Genomic DNA, 17,561 nt, shown 5'->3' with positions numbered 1-17,561 from the left:
AAGAAAGAAAGAAAGAAAGAAAGAAAGAAAGAAAGAAAGAAAGAAAGAAAGAAAGAAAGAAAGAAAGGAAGGAAGGAAGGAAGGAAGGAAGGAAGAAAGAAAGATTTGGAACTGGGAACTAAGGATCCATCTCATTCTTGCATAGAGAAAAGACATGATTATGTCCATTTTATGGACTTGGAAATGGAGCCAGCAAGCGATAAGGAGTAGTATCAGTGCCGGGCTCAGAAGTGTCATGGCCCGCCGTGTGGGGAGTAGGACTGGGGTGCTCTGTTTTCCAAAGTACCATATGCCCATCGCCCTGGCCCAAGTGCCTGATTGTATATACTTGTCAGATGCGTGAATGAGCCAGTGAGTGACCTCTAGTCCCAACAAGGCTTTAGGTTCAATCCACTGCACAAAAGAGGAGGAGGGGGAGGAGGAGGAGGAGGAGGAGGAGGAGGAAAAGGAAGAGAGAGATTCTAGAAGGTTCCAGAAAGCTGAGTGAAGTGAGGTGCAGGCTGGCCTAAGCAACAGCTCTGTGGGGAGATAAGCAGGCCCTATAGTCCTAGGTTTTCCTCGCCCCTCCCCCTCCCCCTCTTTGTCCTCCCCCAGGACAAAGCCAAGAGGGGCATAGTAGAAGAATTTCAGTGTTATGAAACAAAAAGTCAGAAGGCTACTTTTAAACTGCATTCCAAACATATGTAGTGAAAGCTCCAGAGGCAAATTCACAAGCTGATTATTTCCCAGAGTTTTCTCAGGGAGGGTCATCTGGGGATTTCACAGTCTTTGTTCCATATTTCCATAATGATGGAATTTTTATAACCAGGGAGTATTTTTGGTTGTCAGGAAAACTGAGAGATGAAAGCAGCAAATGCCATTAAGCATTCCATCCAGATAGCATCGGCACAGGAATCCAAGCTCCAGGAGGCACATCTTTAGACTGAGGCTGGCTTTGCTGTTCCCAGGAATTTGATGACTCCCAGTGCATAGGGGTCAGTTACTAAAAAAGCAAAAGACAGTGGACATCTGGGAGGTCGCCAGCCTCAGTCCAAGTCTTTTCCCCTTCTCCCATTGACAGAACCCTAAAGCACCATGAAGGGGCATGTGCATGGCTGGCCAATGAGAACCAACACTTGTGATCAGAACTGCAGTGATTGGTTTAGGGGTGGTCAGGTGATCCAAGCTAGTCCAATGAGACTTCAGGTAGAGAGGTGTGTGTGTGTGTGTGTGTGTGTGTGTGTGTGTGTGTGTGTGTGTGTGTGTGTGTGTCCCCTCCTGGGGCCTGAATTCAGGGCCTGAGGTGCTGTCCCTGAATTGTTTTGCTCAAGAATAGCACTCTACCCCTTGAGATACAGCTCCACTTCTGGCTTTTTGTTGGTTAATTTGGAATAAAAGTGTCGTGAGCTTTCCAACCCTGGCTGGCTCAAACCATGATCCTCAGATCTCAGCCTCCTGGAGTTGCTGGGATTACAGGTGTGAGCCACCAGGCCCTGGGCTTCACCTAGGGCCTTTTGTTGTAATGTAACCACAGGGTAAGGCATGCATACTCCTTTACCACTATGCTGGGAGAAAGTGAGCCTGCAGCTGTGAGAGAAGGAAGAGGTGTGTGTGTGGGGGGGGGGAGGGAGGCAAGAAGGGAGGGGGAGAGAGAGAGAGAGAGAACCCAACCCCTGGATCCAGCCATGCCTGAAGCCAAATGACATACACCAGTGAACTTAGGTTTTCTTGAGTTGGATATTCTGCTTCCCGCAATCAAGCATCTTGGTGACAGTCAGGCAGGTGAGCAGGTGACCCATCTCAGAGGGCATGTGGCCCCCCTGGGCCCATCCAGAGACTTACAGTTTGTGCCCACAGATACAAGAGTTCCATGCCCCCTGCCCCCTATCCCCCCCACGTCTCCCCTTACTCCCCATCCCCTTGCACCTCCCAACACTTACTGGAGCCTCTTCAGCCCGCGCATTCCCTCCAGGGCGGCCACCAGCATCCTGGTGCCCTCCACACCGAGCTGACTGCTGGAGAAGCTGGTGAGGACCAGACGTGAGGCTGCGGTTAGATCAGGCTGCCCAGCTGTCTCCTCCACCAGCCCCTTCCACCCCTCAATCCTCCTGGGAGGCTGACTGGGCACGCAGAACCCACACCATGCCCACCGCCCAGCCTCTGCCAGCTTCCCAAGGGTCCTCACAGCAGGGGACACTGGCATTCACAGTGCTCAATGGAGAAAGGGCGGCCTGGATGAATGAACGTGCAGAGAGGATGCGAGGGGGCGAGGGACCACGCACACACACACACACACACACACACACACACACACACACACGCAGCCAGCCCTCCGTCCCTTAGCCGGCCCTCTGCACCCACCCACAGCCAGCAGAGGCAGAGCCAGGATTGCAAGACCCATTTGGACAAACGTGGCAATCCAGGCCAGAGAGGAGGAAGGAGTCCTGGGCTGCTCTCTGGCCAGCAACGGAAATGGCAAGCATTTACCATGGTGCTCAGCCATGCCTGGCCATACTCGGAGTGGCTGAACTCCTTTACAGAGGACATAGGCCCGAGTCCCACCATCCTCCCCACCACAGCCCCAGCTGTGCTCTCAGAGCCCTGTCCTCATTGGGCCATCCCTTCCTGGGTCCCAACATCTGGCCACTCACTCCAATTCCTCCATGTGGCCACAGTGGCTCAGGCCGGATGCCAGGTGGGTGAGGCTCTCAGTGCTGGCACAGCTGGAGGTCAGCCTGGGGGGACCAAAGGGCATCAGGTCAGGCAGGATCTGGGGTCTCAGCCCAGGGTCTGCTGGTGACAAGCATAGACCAGGATCCTTCTGTCTCCGTCTCCTGAGAAGCTTGGATGACACATACCCACCACCATACCTGGCCCATGTGTTTCTTCTTCATACAATCAGATGCATTGGGAGAAAATGCAAACCTAGAACAATTCCGTTTTAGCCAGGTGTGGGAGTATGTTCCTATGATTCTAGCCCTTGGGAGGCTGAAGCAGGAGGATCTAAAGTTCCAGGTCTGCCTGGGCTGCTTAGCAAAAGAGTTCCTAAAAAAAAACCAAAAAAGAGGCCCAGACACCAGCAGCTCATGCTTGTAATCCTAGCTACTCGGGAGACTGAAATCTGAAGATCAAGGTTCAAAGCCAGCCTAGGCAGACAAAGCTGAAAGACTCTTGCCTCTAATTAACTAGCAAAAAACTGGAAATGGAGGCATGGCTCAAGTGGTTAGCATGCCAGCCTTGAGTAAAAAAGCCACGCAAGATCTCAAAGCCCTGAGTTCAAGCCCCAGTACTGCCCAAAAGGGAAAAGAAACAAACAAACAAAAGCTCCAATTTGCAACTGTCAAACTAACAGTTGTTTCAGGCGAGAGTTATCAAAGGGTGCTAAAATATATGGGTGAAAGTGTGAGGAAGGTATTTAGTATTAAGGGACCTCCCTCAAAAGGCCTGTATTAATCACAAAAGGAGAACGGTATCCTAGCAAGGGGCAGAGCCCAGGGTGCACCCCCTTCTCCCCCTTAGCTTCCCCATCCACAGCAAGGGGACAGGCACCCAGGCCTGGCTTAGCCCTGAAATGAGCCAGAGAAGGACACAGCAGTGCACAAGCGACATTGCTGGCCTGGAATGCAGCTGCCAGAGAGCAGGGAGACATAGACGGGCTGAAAAGGCTTCTGGATCACAGGCAAGGAAAGCGAGATGCACCAAATGCACTGTGTGATCCTGAAGTAGCTCTAGGACAGGGGAAAAGAACAAAAAACAGCAATCAACACCCTTGGGACACTGGTAAATATGAGGTGTAAACTGTGCTTTAATCATATGTCTGTGTTCACTTTCCTGTTATTGTAATTGTAGGGATCAGGGAGGAAAATGCTCCCTTATAGGGACATTCACTGAAATACTAAGGGGTAGGGACACAATTACACAGCTTACTCTCAGTGGGGTTTGAACTTGGGTCCTTGTACTTGCTAGGCAGTCTTTCACTTTGCCATGCCCCCTAGCCACAATAAGACTATATGCATGTGTGTGTGTGTGTGTGTGTGTGTGTGTGTGTGTGCTCGCGCGCATGCGCGTGCCAATACTGGGGCTTGAACTCAGGGCCTGTGCAACTGTTAGCCTCAAATCATGATCCTCAGATGTCAGCCTCCTGAGTAGCTAGGATTATAGGTATGAGCCGCCAATGCCTGCTTTAAGACCCTTAAACACACACACACACACACACACACACACACACACACCCCATACCACCCCACACCACCCCACACACCACAAAAACAAGCCAGGAAATGGAAGGACATAGGGTAGACAAATGTAGCAATGGTACTCACTAGACACTATGTTGAAAATGAATTATACAACTTGTGGGTGGGGACAGAGAGGGAAAATGTGGAAGAGAGTGAGGGATGAGGCGACATTGTCCAAAAAGAAATGTAACGGTACTTGACTTGAAACAGTAACCCCTCCGTACATCACCTTTATAATAGCACTAAAAAAATTAAAAGCAAAAACAAAACAGAACAAGCAGGTGTAGGGCACACACCTGCAGTCCTAGCTTCTCAGGAGGCCAAAGGAATCACAATCCAGAGGACTGGACAAGAATGACGGCTTAACCAAAAAGCAAGCTAGAAGCACTTTGCTGTGTATCTATGACTGTGCACCCCTGGCCTCATCTCTAGGACTGGGGTGATACGAGGGGGGACTGGCCCTGGCTGATCTGCCAGGAGGCTGAGACACTGTCATCTACATACCGGAAGGTTCTCAGCTCAGAGAGGGCGGGCAGGAGGCTCAGCAGCAGCTGGGAGCTGATGATACCTTCGTTGCAGAGGTTCACCTGGGACAAGCTGAAAAGGCCCAAGAAGATTCCAGAAGGTTTCAGGCTCACCACAGGGGAAAGAGCACCCAAGAGCTCTCCACTCTCCCCCTGGGCCTGTGTGGGGTGGGAGCTAACCGGGCTGAAGCAGCAGGGGGTGGGGGAGCGTCATTGAAGGACTTGGAGCCCCGGTGGGTTCTGGGATCTGACCTGAGCTGCTGCAGCCTGCCACACGTCTCCATCAGCTGAATGACAAGACAGCTGTAGGGGGTCCCAGGGCCATGGCCAGCCAGCCTGGAGGCAGATAGGGGAAAGGAGCCCTTTATGAACACCAGGCTGCCCTGGTGAGGACTGAGTAACTGTTGGGCAATTGACCCTTTGGGGGTGAGCAGACTGTGCAAAGGCCCTGAGGTCAAGGAGAACAAGAAGGTATTTAAGACTGAGCCTAGGGTTCGAGGGAGGGATGGGCAGTGTAGAGAGCTGACCTTGAAGTCCCTGGAAAGAGGACATGAGAAGTATGGGTCTGAAGTGGCCACACATCCTCTCCCTGCTAGCAGCCTCTCCCTTGAGGGTCCTGGGTGCCAGATCCTACCTGAGGGCCTGCTGGGGATCCTCTTCCTTTCGAGGGAATTCCAGTTGGAGCCAGAGCTGCGTCTCAGCGATGCTGGGCAGGAGGGAGGAGCTGGCTTTGGTCAGTGAGTTTGTCCTGGCTGTCTGAGCTTTGTGCCCAGACCCTGCCCGGGTCCCCCCGCTGCCTGCCAGGGCCAGGCTGGGGACCCCAAAGCAGTGGCTTCCCCTGCTAGAATGTTTATTTTGTGGTAAACTGAACTCAGGGCCTCACACTTGTTAGGCAAACACTCTATTCCCTCCAGTCAAGCTTCTAGTCTTATTTTTGCTTTTTTCAATTTCAATCTGAGTGCTGAGGCTGTTCTAGAACCGTGATCTTGCTCTCTCCACCCCTTGAGTAGCTGGGATTATAAGCATGCGCTGCCAGGCTCGACCTCCTTCAACACTGTGAAATGACTCAGCCGATGAGGCTTTCAGGCTGTGACAGAGAGCCACAAGAGGCATCCTGTGGCAGACAGTTCTGGAATATTCCAGGGGTGTGCTCTGGGGCAGCGTGCCATGGGAAGGCTGGGAGGGGACTTGTCTTGTGGTCAGAGCTCCCTGGCTTTGACCTGGGCGTGGGACTCAATGTGGGGGGGATCTGGGGAGCTGAGGGAGGTGCGAAGCTCTCCCCCCTACTTCCTCCATTCGGGCTGGAGGAAGCGAGTGGAGCCCCAGGCATCTGTACCATGGTGGCCTGGCACAAACAGCTTCACACCTGAGCTTTTCTGCTCCTCCGCCCCGCGGGGACTCCGTTCTTCCATCCCAGGCTGAGGCCAGATGGGCGCAGTCAGGGGTGCAGCGGGAAAACCACCTGCTGACCTGACACGCTCGCCAGGGACCCCGAAGCCTCCGCCCTCTGCTGCTCTCCGTCAACCCTGTGGCCCCCAACTCAGCCACTGCACACTGCCAGGCACCCCGTGTGGACCCCAGCCACGTCTGCCCCCACCAGCAGCCCTGGGCTGCATGGAGCAATCAGGCGCGACCTTCACCAATGCCCAGGGCTGCTGGCGAAACCAATTTGCCAGCGCCCCAGCTGTTACCCCACAGGGCAGGAGATCAGGGTGGAGCACTCAGAAAGGGGGTCCTCTCTGCCTCACCTTATCTCCGTGATGTGGCCTGAGACCTGGGCACAGACTTCCAGCAGGGCCAGCACCCCAGCTCTGCCCACCCAGGGTTCCTCTACCCTGTAAGGAAGGGGACACACAAAGGACGCCCCCAGGTGAGCACGGCCCAATAGCACACCTGGGGGTGGGGTCAGGATGGCCACCAGAGGATTATTCTTAAAAACCATACGATTATACAATTAGCACAAGCACCATAAAGGACATTAACAGCAGCCTTATTCCAATGATTATTTTGCAACAATCCAAAGCCACAGCATTCTTTAAATGCAATGGTTTAGATTTCACTCGAGATCAACATAAAGTTCTGTGGCAATCAATCTGTAGGAAATCAAGATGTATACACAATATGATCTTTCCTATTGGTTGATTCATTCATTCTCTTGTTTGCTTGTTGATTTGTTTGTTTAGCACCTGTACTAGGGCTTGAACTCAGGGCCTCACAATGTCACTTGGCTTTTCTGCTCAAGGCTGGCAACACTACCACTTGAGCCACAGCTCCACTTCCTCCACATTTTGCTGGTTAAATGGAGAGAAAGAGTTTCTCAGATTTGTCTCCCTGAGCTGGCTTCGAACTGCTATCTTTAGATCAGGCTCTTGAATAGCTAGGATTACAGACATGAATCATGAATCACTTGTACCTGGCCCCAATTTTATTTTTAGTTTGGGCTGTTTTCTACAGTCTGCATGCATTAATTGAGAAGCAGGAAAATGAGAATTATTTAAAATATGGGTGCCTTACCATTATACAGAGCATCTTTTTATTTTAAATTTTTTAGTTGATTGTGGGGTTTGAACTCTGGACCTGGGCGCTGCCCCAGAGCTCTTCAGCTCAAGGCTAGCACTCTACCACTTGAGCCACAGTGCCACTTCCAGCTTTTTCTGTTTATGTGGTGCTGAGGAATCGAACCCAGGGCCTCATGCATGCAAGGCAAGCACTCTACCACTGAGCCACCTTCCCAGCCCAGCATTATTTATTTTTAAACAGTATTTTCTTCTTTATGTTATTCTGGACTTCTTACAAGTACTTACCACTTTGGGGCTTAGAAACATTTTATTTTAAGTTACCTCAGTGACCTAGAAAACTCTGGCTCCATACTCCCTAAAAAAAGGAGAAATCTGCATGCCCATATTCATAGCAGTGGTTTTTACATGGCCATCAGTAAACGGAGGGGGAAAATTGGCCTTTATCGTATAATGGAATATTATGCAGCCTTAAAAAAGGAAGACATTCATTCTTATCCAGGCTTCGCCATGGACCAAATACTGTATGATTCTACTTGCAGGAGATACTTTGTGTGGTCACATCCATGGAGACAGAGAGCAGAAAGGTGCTTGGCAGGGACTGGGGACAATGGGAAATGGGGCTGTGGTTTACTGGGTACAGAGTTTCTGTTTTGCAAGGTGAAAAATAATAATTGTACAATGTTGTGAATGTGCTTAATGCTAATGAGGTATGCAACTTCAAAGATGGTTGGGCTGGTCAGTTCTGCTACATGTAACCTAATGATTCTGAGTGCTCCCCGGGCTGGGATATAGTGTGCTTGCCTAGAATGCACAGGCCCTGGGATCCATTCCCAGCACGGCATAGTTTTTAAAAACATGATTTGGGAGAACAACCAGGTCTCATTTGCTTCGTCATGGGCTGGGAGGAGCCTGGCTCAGCACAGTCTGAAGTCACGTTTGGGGTTCTGACATGTAAACTCATCTCTCGTGGAGCCTGTTGGGCTAGTTTTCAGTGAGACTTAGTCAGGACTTAGAGGAACAAGCTCATGACGCCAGCAGGAAGGACCAGACAGAAGCAGAAGGCGGCAGTTACAGCCCAGCACCATGGACTTCACAGAGAAGAGGGGCCAGTGTCACCCCCGCACATAGCCTAAACTGGATCCGGGGGGAAGTACCCCCGGGCTGCCCCACTGGGGGGACCATGAGGAATTCAGATTGGATGAGGTGACAGGATCCTAGGATCCACGCAGGTGTGCTCACTCAGCTGTGACTATGTAGAAAATGCCTATATGTGTGTATTCACACACACACACACACACACACACACACACACACATTAATTTTTGCCAGCTCTGGGGCTTGAATTCAGGGCCTGAACACTGTCCCTAAGCTCAAGGCTAGTGCTCTACCACTTGAGCCACAGAACCCCTTCTGTTTTTTTTTTCTTTCTGTTTATGTGGTGCTGAGCAATCAAACCCAGGGCCTCATGCATGCAAGGCAAGCACTCTACCACTGAGCCACCTTCCCAGCCCTGGCATAGCAAGGAATTTTTTTATTTTTATTTTATTTTATTTATTTTGTCACTCATGGGACTTGAACTCTGGGTCTTGGCGCTGTCCCTCAGCTCTTCAGCTAGGGCTCTACCACTTGAGCCACAGTGCCACTTCCCCCCTATACTTTAGAAACCCCTGGTGAGCTATTTGGGAGTGACATTTAGGGTGATACTTAGCATTAATTTTAATATACATTTGCTAAAAAATAAAAATAAAAATCTGAAGCAAGCCAAGGCACTGGTGGCTCATGCTTATAATCCTAGCTACTCTGGTGGCTAAGATCTGAGGATCATGGTTCAAAGCTAATCCCAGGCAGGAAAGTCTGTGACATTCAGGGTGAGAAGCTATCATTAATTTTAATATACATTCGTTAAAAAACTAAAACTAAAAATCTGAAGCAAGCTAGCACCAGACTCGTAGCTCACACCTGTAATCCTAGCTATTCAGAAGGCTGAGATCAGAATTGCAGTTCAAAGCCAACTCTGGAAAGTTCATGAGACTCTTATTTCCAATGACCCACCAAAAAGCCAGAAGTGGAGATGTGGCTCAAGTGGTAGAGCACTAGCTTTAAGGAAAGAAAAAAAGCTCAGGGCCAGCACCCCGGTACCCCAGGACCAGCATAAAAGCAAACAAAACTGAAGCAAATATGGAAAAATATGTCAAACTACTGGGCCTCTCTCTGCCTGAGGCTAGTTCTGGGGCCCCAGTCCCTCAGGGAGCCCTGTCCAGATCTCCCACACCCCTCCCAGGGAGAAAGAAGGTACCTGATCCCCAGCACCCCTGCTGGTGGCTTCACCCAGCTCAGGAGCACCATCAGCTGTGTCAGGTCCAGGCTGCACTCGGTGAGCCTGTGGACAGAAGCCAATCACTGTGGGGCTCTGCCTGGATCCCGCCTTCCTGCCATCCCTGTGTCCACTCACGTGAGCTCCATGGGCTGGAGGGCGTGGCTCAGGCCAGCTGCCAGTCTGGGCACATGCTCTGGCCTCAAATGGCAGTGGCTCAGCCTGAGGGAGGAAGCAGAGGGGGAGGCCTGGGTGGGGACTGCGGGCCTTACCTCCCCCCCCCCCCCCCCGTCTCCCTGAGGACCTAGTAGGGATACCCGAGAAGGCCTGGGCCAGGGCCTGCCTCTGGGAGGACCCCACCCCAACACACGCCATCACCCCACCTGGGGTTACCTCAGTGTCACCCCGGATGCCTCCTGCCTGGAGAAACGAAGCCGGAAGCGCTGCTCGGGGCCCAGGCTGGAGAACAACAAGGCAGGGGGGTGTGCCACCCACACGTGCCAGCCTCCCCGAGGGCCCCCGGGGAGCGCAGGGGCAAGGGCAAGGCCCACGTAGACCACAGGACACCCCAGACTCATCTGTGAGGATGGTAACACCTCTTGGTACCAGGGGATGGGACTCAGAGAGAGTCACATGGAGGGGGGCTGGGGCACGTGGGGTCAATGGGGGTGGTGTCCCCTTACTTCACCAAGGCCTCCCGGATACGAGGGTTGGAGGGCAGAGTCTCCACCAGGCTCAGGGCGCCCTCCTGAGAGATGCCGTTGTGACTCAGGCTAGGGGAGAAGTAAGGCTCAGAATAGGTCCAGCTCCCCATCTTCCCTCCAGATACCATCCTGAGGTCCACAGAGAGACTCCCAAGGGGCCCCAGACCCTGGGTCCTCGTGAACGTCCCTGGCTGCCCCCCTGCAACCTCTGTCCCCCTCCAGGGTCCAAGAAAAGGCCTTGATGAGGTCCAGCCTGCAGCTCCAGCCACAGCTGCATCAGGGACTCCCAGAGTGCAAAACTTGGTTGCCTAGCAACAAGTTATATGCAGGCTGTGGCTTCTGTCTGCCTTCCAGGTGCCTGGGGAAAGGGGGGAGAAGGGGGCTGGCTTCTTGGGGATCATCCCTCTGCTCCAGGGATATCTCCAAATTCATGACCCATAGACTGGGCCTCAGGGATGGGATGATCCAGAAGCCAGGCAGCTTCAATCCCCTCACCCCCATTCCCCAGATCAGCGAGTCTCCTGGCCATAAACTGTAGTGTCTCTTGAAGGGTCTGGTGGAGGGGCTGTCCATAGTGGGTTTGAAGGCCAGGCCTGAGCACAGTCTATGACCTTATTTTTGCTCAAGGCTAGGGCTCGATCACTTGAGCCACTTTCAGCTTTTTGGTGATTCACTAACTGTAAGAGTCTCACGGACTTTTCTGCCATGAGCTGGCTTCGAACCATGATCCTCAGATCTCAGCCTACTGAGTTGCTAGGATGACAGGCCTGAGCCACCACCAGCACCCAGACTCCACTCATGCTCTTGACCACAGGCAGTCCTGCTCCCGCCTTCGTTGAGACCGTCCCCCACTTACTCAAGCCACCCCGAGAGGGGTGTCTGCTGCAGGTGCTCCAGAAGGGAGCTGAGCCCCTCGTTGCCCATCAGGTTTGCATCAAGGCTGGAAGAGGCGGGAGAGGTTGGTGGGTCAGCGTCTCCCCGAGCTCCGCTGCTCTCCTGTGCCCACCATCCCAGGCCATCGCCCCTGCAGTCACCCCTGGGGCGCTCCACCACCGCGAATCTGATGGCTTCCCCCCTCCCTGGCTGGTGACTCTCAGGGTTCCCTCCAGCAGGCTTCCAGGAGAAGACTCAATTCTCTTCTTCCCCACCCATGGCCTGTAGCAGTGAGAGCCATGATTTCTGAGCAAGAATGAACTCAGAAGAAGGCCTAGAGAGTGTCTATAACCCAACAGAGAGTGCCACGACATCAGAACCAGTGCCTCCATACTGCCCTTAGTCCCCTTCCTTTACAACACGGTTCCGTGCACCGCCCAAACATCTCATTATCTGCCTGCATCCTTGGCATGAGTTTCAAAGTCTGTTTGGTGTTGGTTTGTTTGAGACTGGGTCTCAGTATGGAGCCCAGGCTGTCCCGGAACTCAGGATCCTCTTCCATCTATCTCCAGAGTGCTGGGATTACAGGCATGTACCACCACACCTAGCTCCTTGATACTTTTGGGACTTGTCTTTTCTTGAGAAATTTCATTTAAAAATTGCTTTGTCTTATAAACTTTTCTCCCCCCGCCCCCCGCCCACCTCCTTCTCTCATACCAGTTTTGGGACTTGAACTCAGGGCTTAGGCGTTATTTCTGACCATTTGTGTTCAAGGCTAGTTCTCTACCACCTGAGCTACAGCTCCATTTCTGGCTTTTTTGGTTGTTTAATTGGATGTAAGGGTCTCACAAGTTTTCCTGTCCCAGCTGGCTTGGAATGTCAATCCTCAGATCTCAGCCTTCTGAGTAGCTGGGATGACAGGCATGAGCCACTGATGCCTAGCTTGAAATTTCTTAATAAAATGACCTTTAAAATCAGAATTTCCCTCTGTCACGAAACCTCGAAAAACCCTAAGGCATACAGCTCGTTCTCTCTTTAAAATACATGATTTTCATCCCATGTTTCCTGCTGGACAAGGCGGGGTTCCTTCTCTATATCCCATCTGCCCACAGAGCTTGCACACGTAGGCTCCACATGAGGCTGAGAAGCTTCTGGAACATTCTTTGCAGAATTGCCTGGATTAGAAACTCCCCCCCCCCACAAGTCCAGCCACAGGGTGGGGTAGGGCAGGGCAGAGGGGAGGGAAGTGGTGGTGAAGGGAAACGAGCAGCGATGTGACTGGCATGCTGCCCTTTCCCTGCTAGCTGGCCCTGAGGGCTGCCGGTGGATGCCCCCCACCCTGCCCACCCCACACATCCCCAACTTACTCCAGATGGCTGAGGGTTTCACACTGGCCCAGTGACCAGCACAGCTGCTCCACGTGCTCTGGGCCCAGACCACAGTCTGGGAACCTGCAGGGCAGAGTGGGCAGGGGGAGGGGCAGTCAGCTACCCTGACTACCCCATCCACGAGCGGGTTCCCCACCCAAGCTGGTTTCCCTGGAAGTACCCAGTACCCACTACCCTCTGTCCACATAGCAAGACCCCAGACAGTACCTGAGCTTGACATGCAAATTTGGGGACTTCAATAAGCCCCAGTCAGAGATTCTGGAGCCAGGCATGAATCAGGTGATTCCCTATCAAGCTCAAGAGCTAAGGCTCCTTTAAGAGACAGAGCCTCCCCCTCCCCCTCCCCTTTGTCCCCATTCCCCCACCCAGGGCAAGAAAGTCTGTGTGTGAGACTCTTATCTTCAATTAACTACCAGAAAACCAGAAGAGGCGCTGTGGCTCAAAGAAGCAGAGTGCTAGCCTTGAGCAAAAAAGCTCAGGGACAGCACCCAGGCCCTGAGTTCAAGTCCCACAATTGGGGAACAAATATAAAAAGGCCGACCCTCTTGGGGACCTTTGTTGGGGCAGCCAGTGTCCCCTGCAGAGTCCTCCTGGTGCTCTGGCCACCAGGACACAGGTCTTCTGGTCCCCAGACCCTATAGGCTGCCCACATAGTGCCAGGGACTCACCCACAGTACACGCCTTCTGGCTCCTCCCTGAGTCTGAAGTGTAGGGTTGCTTGATTCAGGGACCTGCAGCCGATAGCATGGGCTCAGTCACCCCCTCTCACAGCCTTGGGAGCCCAGCCTTTGGCCTGGGTCCTTCTACACCTGCCAGACTCCAGGCCCACCCCTCCCAAATGAATCCGAGCTCAAGGCCCACCTGATCTCCAGCTTCTGACCCCGAGGGCACAGGGGGAGGGCGCCAGCCAGCAGCCAGGGGCTCCTTGGGGACAGTGGTGTCTGGCTTAGCCTGAGGACAGAGCAGAGTGAAGCAAGATTAGCAGCCCAGGAAGCATGGTAGAGGAAGGCAGACACTGAGGGTCTGCAGTGTCTAGAGGCCGTAAGGAAGAAGGCAGGGACACAGAGGGGCTGCGGGGACAAGCAGACTGGAATGGTCACTGCTGTGTGACCTTGAACAAGGCATTTACCCTCTCAGCCTCAGTCGCTGTATCTGGAAGAATATGATGAATCATGGGCCTCTCCTGGGCATGGAGATTTAGTCCTCTCTGGCTAGCACACTGCCTGGCACTGGCTGGCAGGGCCAAGCTTGCCATGATTTTTACTGTAGTGTATTGCAAATAGGATTAGGCAGGTGAGTCCTTGCTGATCGAATAGGAAGCTCTGGGTCCTCGGGGGCACAGTGGATCTTGCTGTGGGCAGCTATCTTGTCCCCTCCATGAAGTTTAGCAGACTTTGGGCTTATACGCATTAGAGGCCTGTCCTGCCCCTGGCCAAGCAATCCCAAACTCCCACCCAGTGTCCCAAGGGCAAAGACACCCAGTTGTATTTTTTTTTTGGGTCCCATCGTGGGGCCTGAACTCTGGGCCTGGACGTTGTCCCTCAGCTTTTCAGCTCAAGGCTAGCACTCTACCACTTAAGCCACAGCGCCACTTCCGGCTTTTTTCTTTTTGCTTATGTGGTGCTGAGGAATCGAACCCAGGGCCTCAGGCATGCAAGGCAAGCGCTCTACCACTGAGCCACCTTCCCAGCCCTGTATTTTGTTTTTTGTTTTTTTCCAGTCCTGGGACTTGAACTCAGGGCCTGAGCATTGTCCCTGTTTGCTCAAAGCTAGCATTCTACCACTTGAGCCACAGAGCCACTTGCAGCCTTTTCTGTTTATGTGGTACTGAGGAATGGAACCCAGGGCTTTGTGCATGCTGGGTAAGCACTCTATCACTAAACTACATTCCCAGTCTAAGACACCCAGTTGTAAACCACAGTTTTAGAGAAGGCCAGATGGGTTCATTTTACCCCAGTGGTGCCCCTTTCAGCTCCACACCTGAGATTTCCCCATGCCCCACACCTGCCCACTGCCTCACACAGGCCGCTACATCTTCCCCTCCTCCTCCTCCCCCCTTCTCCTCCTCCTCTTCTTCCTCCTCTTTCTTCTCCCTCTTCCCTCTTCTGTTTTGTGCTAGTACTTGGGCTTGAACTTAGGGCTTCACGCTCATCCAGCTTGCTTGCTTGGCTGGTATTGTACCATTTAAGCCACACCTCCATTTATAGCTTTTGGCTAGTTAGTTGGAAATAAGAGTTTCACAGACTTTTCTGCCTGACTAGCTTTGCACAGCGATCCTCAGCTCTCAGCCTCCTGAGTTGGTAGAATTACAGGCAGAAGCCACCGAGCCTGGCCTGACCATTTCTGCTGTCCTCTAAGTCACCTCTGGAGGCTCATTTGCCACCTGGAGGAAAGACCTTATCATTACCCTGGTGGGATTTTACTCAGCTTTTTCTTTAGCTCTGTGACTATAGGGAAAGTTCCAAGAAGACAAAGTCCCTAGTTCTTTCCCCAGGTCCCAGACAGGGCCTGCTCCACAGCAGGCTCTTTGTCTCTTTCTGTCTCTCTCTTGTATGTTCAACCATGCTCGTGGGTGTGTATGTGTATGTGCCGTGAATGCGCGCGCGCACACACACACACACACACACACACACACACACACACACACATACAGTGGGTTGAATAAAACAAAGCCTGGGGACAGTCAGGCTTGCCATCACATTCCCAGATAAGGAGCTGAGGCCGAGGCTGTGTGATGTGAGTAACGAGAAGCCCCTCTCTGGTTGGAGGCTTGCCACCTGCTCACTTTTATCTGATCACAAGAGTAGTGACTAAAGAACATTTCTAAACCCTGTCACTCTCCTCCCTTCCAACCATGGATTAGACGAAGCAAGGTCCCAGGCAGGTGAGAAGAGATGGCAGAGCAATTTAGATGGGCAGAGTATGGCCTCTGCGCGCACGCTTTCTCTAATATTATGATTTAATTTCCTGTTGTATTTTTCCATCTTGACTGTGGCTGTTCTCTCCTCCTTCTAGAAGAATATTTAAAAGTAAATCTTCCTTAAATTTGTACCAGTCTGAGATTAAATTAGGAAACAGAGTTTTGAATACTTTGGGCAATTCTGGATGGGGTTAAAAGGTAACCTTTCAGATCACAATGGGTGACACACATTCATGACCGCAATCTATGCAGTAGTGACCTGTCCAGAGATGATAGCTTGCTAGTCACAGATTTCCCCATTGGTTTTTATCAGAGTACTAAGGTATCATCGTATTTTCCAGGCAGGGCAATATATATTATATTATATTAATGTATTGTGCTATTTTTATTTATTTATTTATTTATTTTCCAGTACTGGGGCTTGAACTCAGGGCATCATACTCTTGCTTGTTTTATGTGCTCAAGACTGGTGCTCTACCATTTGAACCACACCTCCACGTCTAGCTTTCTGCTGATTAATTGGAGGTAGAAGTTCCATTGACTTTCCTACCTGGGGCTGGCTTTGAACCATGGTTCTCAGATCTCAGTCTCTTGAATAGCTAGGAGTATAGGCATGTACCACCAGCACCTGGCAGCTTTTTAGTGATTTTTTTCAGGAAGAATTTTTCAAACCTCTAATCTATGCCTCTAGAGTAGCTGGGCCACAGGCACGAATCACCACATGTGTTTGAAAACTTATTATTATTTTTTTTTGTTGTCAATTCTGGTGCTTGAACTCAAGGCCTGGGTGCTGTCCCTAAGCTTTTTCACTCAAGGATAGCTTTCTACCACTTTGAACCACAGCACCACTTCCTGTTTGCTGGTGGTTCATTGGAGATAAGAGTCTCACAGACTTTCCTGCCAGGACTGGCTTTGAACTGTGATCCTCAGATCTCAGCCTCCTGAGTAGCTAGGATTACAGGCATAAGCTACCAATACTTGCCTTGAAAACTTTTTTTCTGTCCTGGGGCTTGAACTCAGGGCCTGGGAACTCTTCTTGAACTTCTTTTTGCTCAAGGTTAGCACTCTACCCCTAGAGCCACAGCACCACTTCCAGCTTTTTTCTGTGTATGTGGTACTGAGGAATCGAACCCAGGGCTCCATGCATGCTAGGCAAGCATCCTACCACTAAGCCACATTCCTAGCCTACTTGAAAACTTTTTACCCAGGCTGAACATTACCACTTTCTGGCTCCTGAGTAGCTGGGATGACAGGCGTAGGCCACCGAGATCTGCTCAACTACCAGTGTTCGAGTGCTTTTTAGGCACCTAGTCTGTTTGAATCCCACCCTGAGGAAGAGCTGGGAGATATGAATCCCATTTCCCAGAACAGAAAACTAAGACAGAGAACTCCTCTATAGCTCAAGGTTAGCAAAGGCTAAAGCTAGACAGGGATACAAGTCCCAAGCTGTGCCAGATGAAGTAAAGGAAGCGTGCGAGGGAGGAGGTATGGGGAAGCAGAGGATGGTTTTGCAGAGTAGAGCCCTGGGGACAAGGACAAGGGACAGGAGACATGGAAGTGTCCAGTCTTACTGCAGCAGGCTTAGCTGGGGCAGCTGGGGAAAGCAGCGCAGCAAGATCTCCAGGCTCTCATCACTCAGGGCCTCGCAGGACAACCTATGAAACAAAACACCTGAATGAGGCCAGGGAACCTTCTAGAAAAGCAGACAGAACCTCCTGGAGATGATGCCTAGCTAGAGTTGCTGGAAACACTCTTCCCTCCTCCCCCTACGCTAGGCCTCTGAGTTTGCATGGGGCTGCCCAGGAGGAAGGGCAGATGAAGACATCTTTGCTGCGGGACTTGTCCGAGCCTTTCCTATGCTACTGGACACTGCTGACAGCCAATGGGCTGCAAGTAGCTTCTCCCAAAGTCAGTGGACCAGCAAGTTTAGGGTTTGAGGGCCAAGTATTTATAATATTCAAAGCACATTCATTGAAGAAAGGATGCTGTATTGACCCAGAAACTCAACAAGCTGCAGGTCAGCAGGGGAGATGCCAGTGCGCATGCACTTCCTGCCCCCAGAGGCCTGTGGGCTGTGTTCCCTCCCTCCCCTTCTCCCCATT

The 17,561-nt window shown here is 51.8% G+C and overlaps 1 protein-coding gene across 10 annotated transcripts in view; it reads right to left on the bottom strand.

The window, feature by feature from the left end:
* The window catches only part of Nlrc5 (NLR family, CARD domain containing 5), a 69,803-nt gene that overhangs the window by 8,523 nt on the left and 43,719 nt on the right, over positions 1-17,561 (bottom strand). For 9 of the 10 annotated variants that reach the window (XR_001175508.1, XM_013027981.1, XM_013027986.1 and 6 more), the window contains 15 exons: positions 17,031-17,114; positions 13,401-13,490; positions 13,208-13,270; positions 12,519-12,602; positions 11,135-11,218; positions 10,258-10,347; positions 9,968-10,033; positions 9,713-9,796; positions 9,557-9,640; positions 6,490-6,576; positions 5,376-5,447; positions 4,994-5,077; positions 4,722-4,814; positions 2,631-2,714; positions 1,920-2,003 (listed from right to left, as the gene is read on the bottom strand). Coding sequence is in view for 9 of the 10 variants with exons in the window: in XM_013027981.1 (XP_012883435.1) it covers positions 1,920-2,003; positions 2,631-2,714; positions 4,722-4,814; positions 4,994-5,077; positions 5,376-5,447; positions 6,490-6,576; positions 9,557-9,640; positions 9,713-9,796; positions 9,968-10,033; positions 10,258-10,347; positions 11,135-11,218; positions 12,519-12,602; positions 13,208-13,270; positions 13,401-13,490; positions 17,031-17,114 (1,233 nt within the window). In the remaining variant the exon portion in view is untranslated. The remainder of the gene's footprint in view (positions 1-1,919; positions 2,004-2,630; positions 2,715-4,721; positions 4,815-4,993; positions 5,078-5,375; positions 5,448-6,489; positions 6,577-9,556; positions 9,641-9,712; positions 9,797-9,967; positions 10,034-10,257; positions 10,348-11,134; positions 11,219-12,518; positions 12,603-13,207; positions 13,271-13,400; positions 13,491-17,030; positions 17,115-17,561) is intronic. The other variant, XM_013027987.1, reaches the window with a different exon arrangement.

This window comes from Dipodomys ordii, unplaced genomic scaffold (assembly GCF_000151885.1).
Source record: "Dipodomys ordii isolate 6190 unplaced genomic scaffold, Dord_2.0 Scaffold106, whole genome shotgun sequence".
NCBI lineage: Eukaryota > Metazoa > Chordata > Mammalia > Rodentia > Heteromyidae > Dipodomys > Dipodomys ordii.
The sequence above is the reverse complement of the archived record's forward strand: the minus strand, read 5'-3'. Positions and strand labels throughout refer to the sequence as shown.